The sequence below is a fragment of the Nicotiana tabacum genome, chromosome 18 (assembly GCF_000715075.1).
Source record: "Nicotiana tabacum cultivar K326 chromosome 18, ASM71507v2, whole genome shotgun sequence".
NCBI lineage: Eukaryota > Viridiplantae > Streptophyta > Magnoliopsida > Solanales > Solanaceae > Nicotiana > Nicotiana tabacum.
Genome location: NC_134097.1, coordinates 30019461 through 30033063, shown reverse-complemented (window position 1 = coordinate 30033063; position 13603 = coordinate 30019461). Strand labels below are relative to the sequence as shown.

The 13603-nt window shown below is 39.1% G+C and overlaps 1 protein-coding gene and 1 long non-coding RNA gene across 3 annotated transcripts; one reads left to right on the top strand and one right to left on the bottom strand.

Annotated features, from left to right (window-relative positions):
* Positions 1 to 413: 413 nt before the first annotated feature.
* Positions 414 to 5162, bottom strand: LOC107793849 (uncharacterized). The gene is made up of 2 exons (XR_001649824.2): positions 4659 to 5162; positions 414 to 2206 (listed from the first exon to the last, which is right to left on the bottom strand). It is a non-coding gene; the product is annotated as an uncharacterized LOC107793849 (long non-coding RNA).
* Positions 5163 to 7629: 2467 nt separating this feature from the next.
* LOC107793845 (pentatricopeptide repeat-containing protein At4g33170-like) lies at positions 7630 to 11654 on the top strand. 2 transcript variants are annotated; one of them, XM_075236734.1, is made up of 5 exons: positions 7630 to 7701; positions 7768 to 7848; positions 8775 to 10922; positions 11001 to 11071; positions 11196 to 11416. In XM_075236734.1, exon 3 carries the CDS (start codon positions 8899 to 8901, stop codon positions 10669 to 10671), a length of 1773 nt encoding a protein of 590 aa, XP_075092835.1. In that variant the 5' UTR covers positions 7630 to 7701; positions 7768 to 7848; positions 8775 to 8898; the 3' UTR covers positions 10672 to 10922; positions 11001 to 11071; positions 11196 to 11416. The 2 variants fall into 2 exon arrangements, with proteins under 2 accessions (XP_075092835.1, XP_016471778.2); XM_016616292.2 differs by lacking the exon at positions 11196 to 11416 and adding an exon at positions 11531 to 11654 and having other exon boundaries at positions 7639 to 7848.
* The last annotated feature ends 1949 nt before the right edge of the window (positions 11655 to 13603 follow it).

Genomic DNA, 13603 nt, shown 5'->3' with positions numbered 1-13603 from the left:
TTGCTAGCCATGACTGTTTGACGCTTTGATCGGGTGTTGTATGGATGACTTGCCAGGATGCCAACTAACTAACCACCTTCCTGAAACTTAGAGATAACAGAGGACAACAACACAAAACCATCATATTAGCGTTAGAGCATTAATCAAATAATAATATCACATTACGTGCAATACACTTAGCAATGATTAATGGTTCTAAAGTGGCTTCGAGGGTCGCAAAGTCATATGGCATCATCCCAATTTGCTCATTTCAATCCTTCATTCTCTTTCTTTTCCAACACCTCTCATCACTCTTTTCTTTTTCTTTCTCTTTCTTATTTTGAACCAAATATGATTTGATCGAACCCGATGTAGGTTGCCTACGTATCATGTCCCTCATGAATCAGACCAAGCGTAGTTCTGGAGAAGTGATGGAAAATAAACTGAAAACAAAATCTTTTTGGGATTTTTCGTTTAAAACTTTTCAATATTAAAATACAAAGGGAAATACGATAATGAAAGACATGACAGACTCGACTACACTATGATAGACTCTGACACTACCTAAAGGACTCAGTACTCCTAGAAAAGACGCGAAAGTAAAAGACAGCATAAGACAATCTCAAAACATCTAAATAGAATGACTCCTCAAACTGCTCCTGAATGCGACGGTCCTGGCTGGGATGGGTCCAATGAAGATCCGGATGGCCCCGTCAATCCTGTCGAATCTAAGCTCTGTATTATACCCTGCAAGGACACCTCGAAGCTGAGAATGAGAATCCTGGAATGCGCGCCTGCATCTGAAAGGCTGACTCTAGTAAGGTACTCACGGTGCTGTCCCATGTTCTCTACCAACCCTACCAACTGTGATCTCAGTGAATGGAGTGTAGCTCGGACCCCAACCCTTTCTGTTGCATAGGCCTCCTCTTCCTGGGTAAATCGATCTATCAACTGTCTAAGCAATATCCGTGAGGTAGCCTCCTCGTTAAATACTGCTCTAACATGTCAGGGCAACGGCCTGCTAAATCCTCGCTGAGTAGACTGTAGCCATATGAAGTACTCATGGGTATACCCAGGTGAATGTGGGTCAACTGCTAAAGTATCCCTACCCATCTTCATTTCATGACGCCAATAGGTCTGGATGTTGACCTCCCTGTGTGGCATAGTGTCAAATTCCCTGATGAAGTCACGAGAATCAGGAATGTAGGGGACTTCTTGCCGCCTCCCTAACTGACGCATCACTCTAACAGGGGTATATGGTCTAGTACACCAAAGTCCAATCAGTACCAAGAAGTCTTGCACGCAAGATCCTGCTAAGATCACGTCCAAATCAATCCATAGGTATGACCACAAAATCTTCTCTTCAGTCAAGGATCCTAAATAATCAACCCAATCCTGAACTCCGGGTGGTAAGGCAAACCTATCGAATGTCATCCTATGCTCGATGCACTTCACTCGATCTCTCAGACAGCAGTCAATCACATCTTTCTCAAACATGGTGGCGGGATGTAAGTGTTCCATCATCCACAGATGTAGCAACAAGTTGCTTCCCTCAAAGAACCTCCCACCTTCTCAAATCCTGGTCAAAGCACGATAGATCTCTGCCAAAATTGTCGGAACCAAGGTGACCTTACTACTATGTTTATCATGGAAGAGTGCAAAGGCTATTGACCCTAGACGTGTACTAATATGTCTACCTTCCAAAGGAAATACCAGGAGACCCAACAATGCAATAGTGAAGACCATAGGGCGCCTCTTCTTCCAAGAATCATATGATATGGAAAATTCATCTACGAAGGTCTCATACCCAGTAGGACGAGCAAACCTCTCGAATAAAAGTCCAAAGGTACCCAAGATTGATCTAGACACCCCATGTGATCTTCAAAATCCATCCCTATGATCTTAAGGAACTTGGTACTTCAATGAGCCCTTGTGTAAATCAAATCCTTGTCTAGGTATGGCAGGCGGGTTAACCCGTCTATCTCAGCTAAGGTGGGTGTCATCTCAAGATCCCCAAACTTGAATACCATTCCCTGCAGGTCCCAAAATGTCAATATTGCTTCTACAAGGTCGGGACGGGGAGTGATATCCATCAAATAAATAAGAGTCCCTAATTTTCCCATCAAATCATGTTGCTCAAGTAATGTGAACATGTTCCACCATTTTACTAGCCTTCTAGGGACTTTGACCGCCATTGATACTCTAGCATTGGTGAGTGGATCCATACCTGAATGGAAAAAACATGGTTAATGACTCAAAACATTATGTTACACCACAACATTTACTAGGGGACGACTGGGCTATTTTTGCAAAATGGCCTGGGGGCCAAAAGTGGCTGAAAATGCAAACTCAAGAAAGGTGACCTCAAAGACATGGGAATACCTCACTAAAGCTTATCTGAATTCTAACTCCTAATAATCATGGCCCAAAATTAATTTGCAGAAATGACCCATTTTGCAAAAACGACTGATATGGCCAAAGTGGCTAAAGATGCAAACTTGAAAAGGACGGACCTTAAAATAATATGACACCTATTTGTGGACTCAAGATCCTAAGACATGGGTTATTGAACCACTTTTGCGAAAATAACCCCAATTTGCAAGAATGACCGATGTGGCCGAAAGTGGCTAGAAATGCAAGATATGGCTAAGACCCCGCAAAGCCAAGAACCTAAGACACTAGGAAGATCGGACCCTATGTGGGTTTCCTACGTATCACGTCTCGAAAAACGAAAATCAGGTTTGCGTAGTTCGGGAAGATTGGACATGGGAGAAAGCCTTTAAAAAATACAACTAATTTGGAAAATCATATTTTTGTCTTTTGAGAAATGATGAAAAATGTAAAATCTTCTGGATTTTCTCTTCTTATTTTTTTGAATTTTGGAAAATGATAAAAGATGTAAAATCTTTTGAATTTTTATTTTGAAATCTTTTTTTTTTTGGAATTTTTTTGAATTTTTTTTTTGGAAAATAATAGAAAAGTGTAAAATCTTTTGGATTTTCTATTTTCAAATTTTTTTTCTTTTTTTTTTTGTAAAATAATGGAAAAGTGTAAAATCTTTTTTGGATTTTCTTTTTCATTTTTGGAAAGTAATGGGAAAGTGTAAAATCACCTACTTCATTTTATATTTCATCCTCAAATATCATTGGTCCGCCAAATGACCTCTTTACCCCTAAAGAGATGCAACATGTAGCACATAGGGATAATTAAATGTCTTTTTGGGCCATGAGCCCCTTTTGACATAATTTGGATAGGCCTCCTACAACGGGACACGGTGCTTGGGACCGAACCCTGCTAGGTTTAAATGATATGATGCACATAAGTATGACCTAAAGGCTAACCTATGGTTGGGGTTCAATAGACAAGGCAATTCGGAGTGGCACGTGGTCGATGGCGGCTGTTCTAGTTGTCCGCCCACTCCACGCTCCCACGCCACCCTCCTAAAGACACGGGTGACTCACAAAAAGACCGTGTACGCTCAAACGTACTCCGGAAGACTTGTTGCAGAAAGAAGACTCGGGACTATGCAAATGATGACAATTTATAAAGCAGTAACACATAAAGAAAAAACTGTAAACAAATAAGCAACTAGCAAATAAAACGACATAAACAAAATAAACTCGAATAAAACAAATAAAACACATAAAAACCTCAACCGAATATCCTAGAAGCCAACAAGATCAAGTACTAGTTTGAACCTGAGATTCCCAGCAGAGTCGTTACAGATGTCACACCCCTTTTTTAACAAACCTCACTAACCCTCTTAAAAAAATAAAAAGATTTAGTAAAGCTTGAAAGGGTTTTTAAATTCGAAAGTGACAAAATTGTGTTCAAAAGGAAATAACTCAGAGTCGCCACCTGACATTGGTTTCGGTGTGTCAGGTCACCGTTTTTAAAAAAAATAATTTTCCTTTTAAAACACTTTGGACTCCAAACTAAGTCTGCACCAGAGATTCGGGTAAGGGGGTTCATTTGACTCGGGGAGAAGGTGTTAGGCACTCCCCAAGTCCCGTAAAAATCACGGTTGCGTACTCGATCTAGTTGGCTTTTAAAACATTCAATTGAAGTAGAAAACACAGAAAAAGGAAAATAAACACACAAGAGGCTCAAGGTCGTCCCCGTCTAAATAAAAGTAAAAGAAAAATGAAAATAAAATAAAAACACTACAAGTTTTTAGTGTTGGCCTCCATTTACAAATACTTCAGGGCATACCCCGAATAAAAATATATACAAATCCCTCGGGGCATTCCCCGGATAAATTTCACTAATGGAACGACCTCTCGCCTCGAAATTAAAAGCAAACAAATAGAAAAATCCAAAGATTGCCTACCCAAATGTTGTCGGCCTAAGCATGCTCCTAGCGTTAATGAAACTAGCAATAATGAAGCAGAAATGAAACATATCATATTAAACCCAATTCTCTTTCATTATGTTCAAACCTCCACTACCCGATTTTTTTCTTTTAACTTAAACCATCCCGCAGCCCAAACATTGTTATGTCCAAATTACAACCCAAATCTGAATTGGTTCGTTCATCTCATGTTAAAACAAATAATCGAAATTATCGTCATAATGTTTCCAATCAAACATGAAGGCCACCAAGAAATTAACCAAGCAATATAAACAATCAACAAGCATTTATTGAAATATTAATTAAAAGAAATGAGAAGAGAGTAAACCTTAGATGAACCAAAATTATTCTGAAATTTTGACTAAAAGGAAATCCCGGGTTTGAACCACAACTGGAAATGAAACTCGAACCTCCGACAGGAACTCAAATAGAAGACCGTTATCGATTGGGAACCTCGCTGAAACTGACAGGACTGCCTCGTTATCTCCTTGTTCTGCTAAGTCTATGCGTGGGTAAAGGAATTCTGGTTTTCACGTAACAAGAAAAGAAGACGTTCGGCGGATCTTGGGGTGTTTAAGAGGTTCAGCCGATCCAGCCTTTTGGTGAAGAAGAAGAGGTGAGTGAGGGCGTTAGTTTTGGATGGTGTCGCGGCTGTGAGCTCGTTTGTGGGTGGAGTTGTGGTCGTGTGTGAGAGTGAAGCTCGCCGGAAACGGCAGCCTCGTGGTGGACGGCGGTCTGGCGGCGGTTCTGGGGTTGCCGGCAACAGAGGCTGCTCTAGGGTGGAGTAGATGACTAGAGGCGGCTACCGCGTTGGAAAGGAGTCCAGAAGCCCGGTCCCTTAGGGTTCACCTACTCTAAATATATATGCCGATCAGTGTTTTTTCCCGTGCTTGGAGAAAAAGAAAAGTATCTTCAATGTGTGCTCCCCAAAATTTGATGGGGAAGAAAAAGGGTAAAATGGGACCACTTTGAATTTTTGTTTCTTATACTCTTGGTCTTTTCTGCTACTTCATTTCTCTTCTTTCATTTTTTGTTGTTTTCTTCTTTTGTTTCATTTTTGTTTTTTTGTTTGTTTTCCATTTTTCTTTCTTTTTTTCTTTCTTTTTTTAGACAAGACAAAAAAAACTAATTTTTTAATTGATAGAAAATTACTAAAAATAAAAACATGATAGCCGAATAAATAAATAATAATAAAAAAAATTAAAAACTACTCAACTTATTAAAGGCCTACAACTTTTAAACTAAACTAAGTAACTATAGACATATATTTTTTGAAATTTCTCTTCTTATCTTTTTGGAAAAATAAAATATCAATAATATTTTTGTATTTTTTAATTTTATGAAAGGTAGATAAACTAAAATTAACTAGATAAAATATCAATTAGCTAAATAAAAGAAAAATATTTTTGTAAATTTTTATTTTTGTGATACAATAAAGTAAAATAGTTAAAACTAGGTAAAATAGCGATATTAAGCCTAAACTAAATATCTAAAAGCTAAAATGAGTAAAAACTCGGGGAGGGTCAAAATTACATGTCTACTCACTTAATGATTAAGATCTGAATAATTAAGATTCAGATTTTAAAAACAAACACTTAATGTATGAGATCTAAATAATTATGATTGAGACTTTCGTTAAGTGCAAACAGATGAGGTCTAAGTTGGATCGATTATATGAATCTTATGTATTCTACTCTATTCCATAATAAAGTATTATCAAATTGTTGGATTTAGTTTAAAACATTTGATGTATTGCAGAATTTTTATCACATGTTCATGTTAAGGCAATTGATATATGATGAATAGGACTGTCTATTAAGCTCCTAAACTTCAGATCCAAAAAGTGCAAGTGATAAACTTGATAGTTAAGTAAGGTGAAGATCCATTTGGGAACATGTATTTTAAAAAGCTACAATTTTTCATTTATTTATGAAAGTAAGGGCAAAATATTCCTTTAAATCCCAGACAAGCCTAATTTTCTTTTAATTTTAAGCTCTATGAATTGATCGTGTAAAAATATATATACAATCAAATCATTTATAAGACAATTACAAGTAAATTTCTTACCGTAAACGAAAACTCGCAACAAATTAAATGTTATAACTAAACTACTATCACTAACTTACACTAGACTAGAAGCGTAAAAAATCAGTATATATAGCTTGAATGTTTTTTATTTATTTGACTTATATATATATATATATATATATATATCCAACAATGTGTAAATTTTTACGCTATCAGTGAATTTTTACCTGTAATAACAAGTTAGTAACTATTTTTATCAGAAAATTAATTAATAATTTTTAATAAATTTATATAATAACCTAATAAGCGATCTAATTGTCTATTTTTTTTTTTGAAAAGTTAACCTAAATAGTTGTCCACTAAACCACTTAAACTAAAAATAGCCGAAAGATATATGATATAATATTATTAGAAATGCCCAAAAAAAATCATATTCGTAAAGCAGAAACATAAACGCACTCCTATGAACGTGGAAAATATACCGAATTCGATTGGTCGGTTCGAATTGGAATTGCATAGATTAGGCATACAGACATTCCAACCCGTTTTAGTGGAGGAGCGCGCTATTTGTTTACATCCATTAGTTTGCAAGGGATTCAATGCTGATTTTGATGGAGATCAAATGACTGTTCATGTACCTTTATCCTTGGAGGCTCAAGTAGAGGGCCGTTTACTTATTTTTTCTCATATGAATCTTTTGTCCCCGGCTATTGGGGATTCCATTTCCGTACCAACGCAAGATATGCTTATTGGACTCTATGTATTAACGAGCGGAAATCATCGAGGTATTTGTGTAAATAGATATAATCCATGTAATCGCAGAAACTATCAAAATCAAAAAAGAAGTGACAATAGTCACTATAAGTATACGAAAGAACCATTTTTTTCTAATTCCTATTATGCAATTCGGCAGAAACGAATCAATTTAGATAGTCCTTTGTGGCTCCAGTCACGACTACCTAAATAGTCGTCCACCAAACCACTTAAATTAAAAATAGCCGGAAGATGTATAATATATATAATTTATGTATAATATGTGTAATTGTGTATAATCAATATAAAATCTATATATAGTGGCTAGAAAAAGTAATAGAGAATCCAGCTGGCTATTTGTGTAAAGATCCATTTTTTACAGAATTGGGCTAAATTTCGATAACTATTCAGCCCATCTCATCCGAATTACGGATCTGCTTTACGGCCCATATATGATTTTCAAATATTAAGAGAAAACTTTCATTATTATTATTAAAAGGAACTGAAAATTAGGGAGAGAAATAAATAAAGATACAAACATTTAAAAAAGAAATAGTAGTAATTTTCTGCTGTTAATGATCCAAGCTTAGGTTTTTAGTATCAAACTTAATTCCATTGAAAAGGGTTTTTGGAGAAATTCTTGAAACTGTGCTTAGGTTAGCTTTCTGTGAAGAAGAAAGAAGGAAGAAATATGAGATTTGACCCAAGTTGAGTTCTTGTTCCACCTTACTTCATAGGTAATTTTCTGGTGGTACCCCACAACTTTTATGTTTATTATGAAGAAAAAGGTTGAATTTTTTTTGTTGGGGTCTATAATTTCTTGAAGATGAAGTGCAACTAACTTGTCTATATGTTATGTTTAAACAGCTATAGATATTGGCTTGTACATTTTTATAGAATTATTTGGTCAAGTTGCATAAGTGCTTCTATTTCAAAGAACTTGTGTTGTTTGGTTTGATTACTGTTAATTTTGTGAATGAAATAGTAAGATTATTAATCTTGTTTCTTACTTATTAAACAGATGCTTGATTTGTTTATGTTTTTGTTTTTTGTTTAATGTAGTGTCTATATGTATAGAAGCTACATGAAATATCAAGATTCAATTTTTCACATATTAAGAGTAATTTAAATGTTCAAGGAGTTATGACAAGAAATATTGAAGTTTGATCTTCGAATGCCACAAAATGACGCTCAATGTGGTAAAGAGAGCTTTTGAATGGCTCGGATTTGCAGCATTTTCCACTTTACCATGTGTCTTTCCTCTTGTCTTTCGTTCTTTACTAGATTGTCTTTTGCCTTTGTCTTTGTTTTTTTTTTTTGGGTTGTTACTATTTTCTTTATTGAAGTGTAGTAATGTTGTTTGGAGAAGATAAGAAGGAAAATAGGACCAATTTAGGAGTTAATGCCGATATGAAGTTAATTATGAGAACAAAATGGAGAAAGGAAAAGAGTAACACAGAAGGGTCGAGTAAGTGGTTTTATTGGATAAACTATGGTTTCTTTTATGTGAAGGATGTTTTTGAAATATTTGCAGTTATGTGGGGCTTCCATGTGATTGACCTGATAATGAAAGAACAGAAGCTAGTACTTAAATTTGAATTGGCTATGATCATCAATCGTTTCATTTTGTCCTCTGCCCTTATACACTGAACCTTTCGTGCAGGTTTATTTGCTTGCTGAGACGTCCGTGTTTAAGTTGTTTAGTAGATGAAATTCTTGAATAAAGGACCTTTTTGATATAAGAAGAGATGCATATTACGTGAGAACTTCATTTAGTGCTGCGGTAAATGTTACCAGAAATTCTTGGTTCACTATTGCATCATTGCTCTAAGACCAAGGCATTCCGTTATGGCCTCTCTGTTCATGCTGCGGCGATCAAGTCAGGCTTGCGAGATGACGTTGTCATATCCAATCACATCCTCAACATGTATGCCAAGTGTGGAAATATCAACTTTGCCAGTCAAGTTTTTAATGAGATGTCCGAGAGAAATCTCGTTACCTGGTCAGCCATGATCTCTGGTTATAGCCAAGATGGGAAGCATCTCATGGCTATCAACCTTTACTCCCAAATGCCACTAGCGCCCAATGAATTTGTCCTTGCTAGTGCTCTTAGTTCATGTTCTAACCTCTTGGCCCTGAAACTTGGTAGACAAATACATGCCCAGTCTATCAAATTAGGCTGTTCGTCCATTTCGTTTGTGTCCAACTCTCTGATCTCAATGTACATGAAAAACGGTCAATGTGGTGATGCTCTGTCGGTTTTTGCAAGAACACCTAATCTAACTGATGTCTCCTATAACGCAATCATTATGGGTTTGGTAGAAAGTAATCAAAGAGAGGAAGCATTTGAAGTATACAAATGTATGTGCCGACAAGGGTTGGTGCCAGACTGCTTCACCTTTGTGGGGTTATTAGGAACCTGCAATTCTGAAGATGATTTGGGGAAAGGAATGCAATTGCATAGCCAAACGATGAAGCTCAAACTTGACGGGACTGCTTTTATAGGCAATGTAATAATGATAATGTACTCAAATATAAACATGTTAGATGAAGCTGAAAAAGTTTTCAGATCAATCAAAGAGAAAGATGTCATTTCATGGAATACTCTCATTGCTGCTTGTTCTCGTTGTGATGATCATTCGAAGGCATTGCGCGTTTTTAGAGAGATGTTGGAGTATTTTGATGGAAGGCCTGATGAGTTTACCTATGCTAGTGTGCTTTCTGCATCTGCTGGCATGGGTTCTATGCAATTTGGGCGGCAAATACATGCACATATTATTAGAACAAGCTCAAGTGTAGACATTGGTGTTGGCAATGCACTTGTGAACATGTATGCTAAATGTGGCTGTATTCAGTATTCATATACAGCTTTTAGGCTAATGACTTGTCATAATCTTGTCTCATGGAATAGTGTCATTGCTGGATTTGCTAACCATGGCCATGGAAAAGAAGTTATAAAATTGTTCGAGGAGATGAGGAATGTCGGTTTAAAGCCTGATTCCGTCACATTTCTTGGACTTCTAATCGCTTGCAATCATGCAGGGCTTGTAGATGAGGGCCTAGATTACTTCAATACCATGAACGAGATTTATGGGGTTACTCCTGATATTGAACATTTCTCTTGCCTCATTGATCTACTAGGACGAGCTGGGAGACTGAAAGATGCTGAAGAATACATGCAAAGATACTCTTTTGGGCATGATCCAGTTGTTTTAGGTTGCTTACTTTCAGCTTGTCGGCTGCATGGTGATGTTGTAATAGGGGAAAGAATGGCTAAAAAGCTCCTACAGCTTCGGCCAGTTTCAACTTCACCTTATGTTTTGTTATCTAACTTGTATGCTTCAGACGAGAAGTGGGATAGTGTAGCAGAGGCAAGAAAAATGTTAAAGGGCTGCGGCTTAAAGAAGGAGGCTGGTCATAGTCTCATTGAAGTGAAGGGTTTTGTTGAAAAGTTCACAATTGGCGATTTCTCTAATTCAAGGATCGAGGAAATCATGAAAGTGCTTGGTGCTTTAGGCTGTGGATGGGATGAAGAAACTTTTCTCCTTGATTCAGCATAAGAAAAGGAGTTTTGTTCCTCATTCCACTCCTTCAGCACTATTGCAACAGCTCGGTTATGCCTATAGTTGCAAGCATGCTGTTTTGGTTTCCTGTACATGCCAGAACGGAAGAGAAGCGTATAAGACATGTTCTTGTGCAGTTGTATGGGGGGAAGTGGTCACAGTCTGCTTAATCTGATGGGTTTTGGAATTTTAAGCTCGGCATGCATGAAGAACTTCTGAAATGACAGATTTTACTGAACTAACAAAAGGTATAGACTGACTTAATCTGCTTCTTTCAAACTGCTTTTGGTCTTTACAAAATTTGACCTTGGAGATGAATGTTGCAGTGGCTTCATGATGTAATTGGAAGGCTTGGTTTTCGAGCTGTTGTTCTGGAGATTTATTTGAAATTGCTTAGGTAACAGCTGATTTTATTGCCCTCATTTTTTTGGGATAGATTTGGCATTATGATACACACTGACAGAAATTTGCCTCTAAAACTGCAAGAAAAATCTTAAGTTCTTTAATCTTTCTGTTTTCAGGTATGAATCTGGTGGAACGAATACAATGTTTTTATCTTTTTGAAAACTAGTTTTCTCTATTGAGATCCACTTGTTCTTTCCCTGCATTCCATACTTGAGTTCCTAGGATCTTATGTATATTTAGGAATACCTTTGATAGAGTGAACGAAATGACGTTTGCTTTTCCGGTCTATTCTTTTCTCTGACTATCAAATTTGAGCTAGAAATAAGCTCTAAGCATATATACTTTTCCAGGTCGCATAGGAATAGTATATGTTTCGTATCACTTTTGAAAGCTTAAATATCTGCTCTAACTTGCTTAGATATCATGTAATGTGTCATGGGCTGCTTTCCAGACATGCCCCATGACCCCTTGGCCGCACCCCATGGCGGCCTAGCAAGCCTCACAATGCCTAGCGCCATGGTCGGCCCCGTGGTCTTGGCTGCGCCAAGTGACAAGCGCGCATGTGCCTCTGTCGCCCCACCGATGCCTCTCGCCAGCGCCCAAGGGCTGGCCATTGACAACAGCGCCGCGCGCCCTGACAATGCCGCGCGCGCAGATCCTGATGCCTCGCCAGCGCCCAGCTGCAGGCCCATTCCAACAGCGCCTCGCGCACAGACCCTGATGCCAAGCACCAGTGCCCAGCCTCAGGCCAGCACATCAAGTGTCGCGCGCGCCCACAGCAACGCGCGCGCAGACCCGCAAGACAAAGATGCTGCCATCGGACTTAGTTTTTCCTTGTAATAATCTAAGTCCTTTTCATTGTAATCATAGACTAGTTTTCATCATTTTCATTTCAGTGTGCTTCTACAGCTTTCTTAGGACTAGTCTTGTAATGTTGGTTTATTTTTTTAAGCATTATTAAGGGGGACCAAACAATCAAACATTTCAATCAGCATTTTCTGGTGTCTCTCCCCCTCGACACCGCATCATTGTAATCATCATTTTCAGTCATCAATAAAATCATCATCAGCATTCAAAACCCAATTCTCTCTCAGCTTCCGCAATTGCTTACGACATTGGTTTTCCCGCACGGCACTGACAATCTAGTCTAGCGTGCGGCGAGGACCTCATTGGCGGACAGCAACCGCACTGACATCGGTTGCTTAGCCTTACGTTGCCCTTCCAAAGATCATCAGGAAGGCGTTGCGTAACAGTTGGTATCAGAGCCTAGGCTCGACATCGGACGAGGGAACATTTGCCATCATCACCATTTCTGACCATGGTGAATCATGGGGAGCGTCTAGCATCCCTAGAAGAGACGGTTGACCGATTACGACCCATCGTAGAAACGGTGCCTGATCAAAGCAACAACCTAGTGCAAAGGTTGGACGACCTGGACCGCCGAATGCGGCAGGCCGAAAATGACATTGCAAACATCAGTCGTGACTCCGACGAGGACCGACAAACGGCAGCCATTGAAACTGCCAATATTCATGGCAAATTTGAGGACCTCCAACAGGAGCGTGCCGACGATTTAGCCCATCAGCAACAGGAGGCAGACAGACTGACTGCCATGCAGCAAACCATAAACGACTTGACAGACAAACTCAATGTTGTCAATGCTGCCTTACAGAGCCTACTTCGAGAAGGCGACCATCACATCAGGGGTGCAGCAGACCTCACCCCCATTCCACAAAAGCTTAAGATACCGGAGCCAAAGCCATACGACGGATCCCGGGATGCTAAAGAAGTGGAAAACTTCATCTTCGACATCGAACAATACTTCGATGCCGTGGGCCATTTGGAGGAATCCAAAAAGGTAGCAACTGCTGCCATGTATCTTCAAGGCGATGCCAAACTTTGGTGGCGGGTCAAATACGAAGCCATCAAGGCCGGTGAAGATACTCTTCAGACATGGGACGAATTGAAGGTAGCCATACGCCTGCAGTTCTTTCCCGAAAATGTGGAATACAATGCAAGGAGAAAGCTACGGGACATCCGCCACACCAAATCAGTGAGGGAGTACGTGCGCGAATTCTCCGCACTCATGCTGAACATACGCGACATGGGGGACAAAGACAAACTCTTCGCATTCATAGAAGGTTTGAAACCTCATGCCCGTATGGAACTACAGCGACAACGGGTAGACACCCTGCCCAAGGCCATTCAAGCTGCAGAATGCCTTGGCGATTATCATTTGGGAACTCAGAACGACAGGCCCCAGCCGTCTGTCCGAGGGGGATTCAACGGGCACCATCCCAGCAATGGTGGCCCAAGCAAAAGTGGGGGAGATCGGAGTGCATCCAAAACTAAGACTCCTCCCTCCAACAGCAACAGTGCTGCATCCATCAACAACAATCAGGGGAGAAAGCCTCCCTCAGAATGCCGTCATTGCGGCGGGGCACATTGGAACAATGAATGCCCAAACATCAAGGTCAATGCTCATCAGACTGTCGAGGATGAGACAGATGCATCAGACACATCT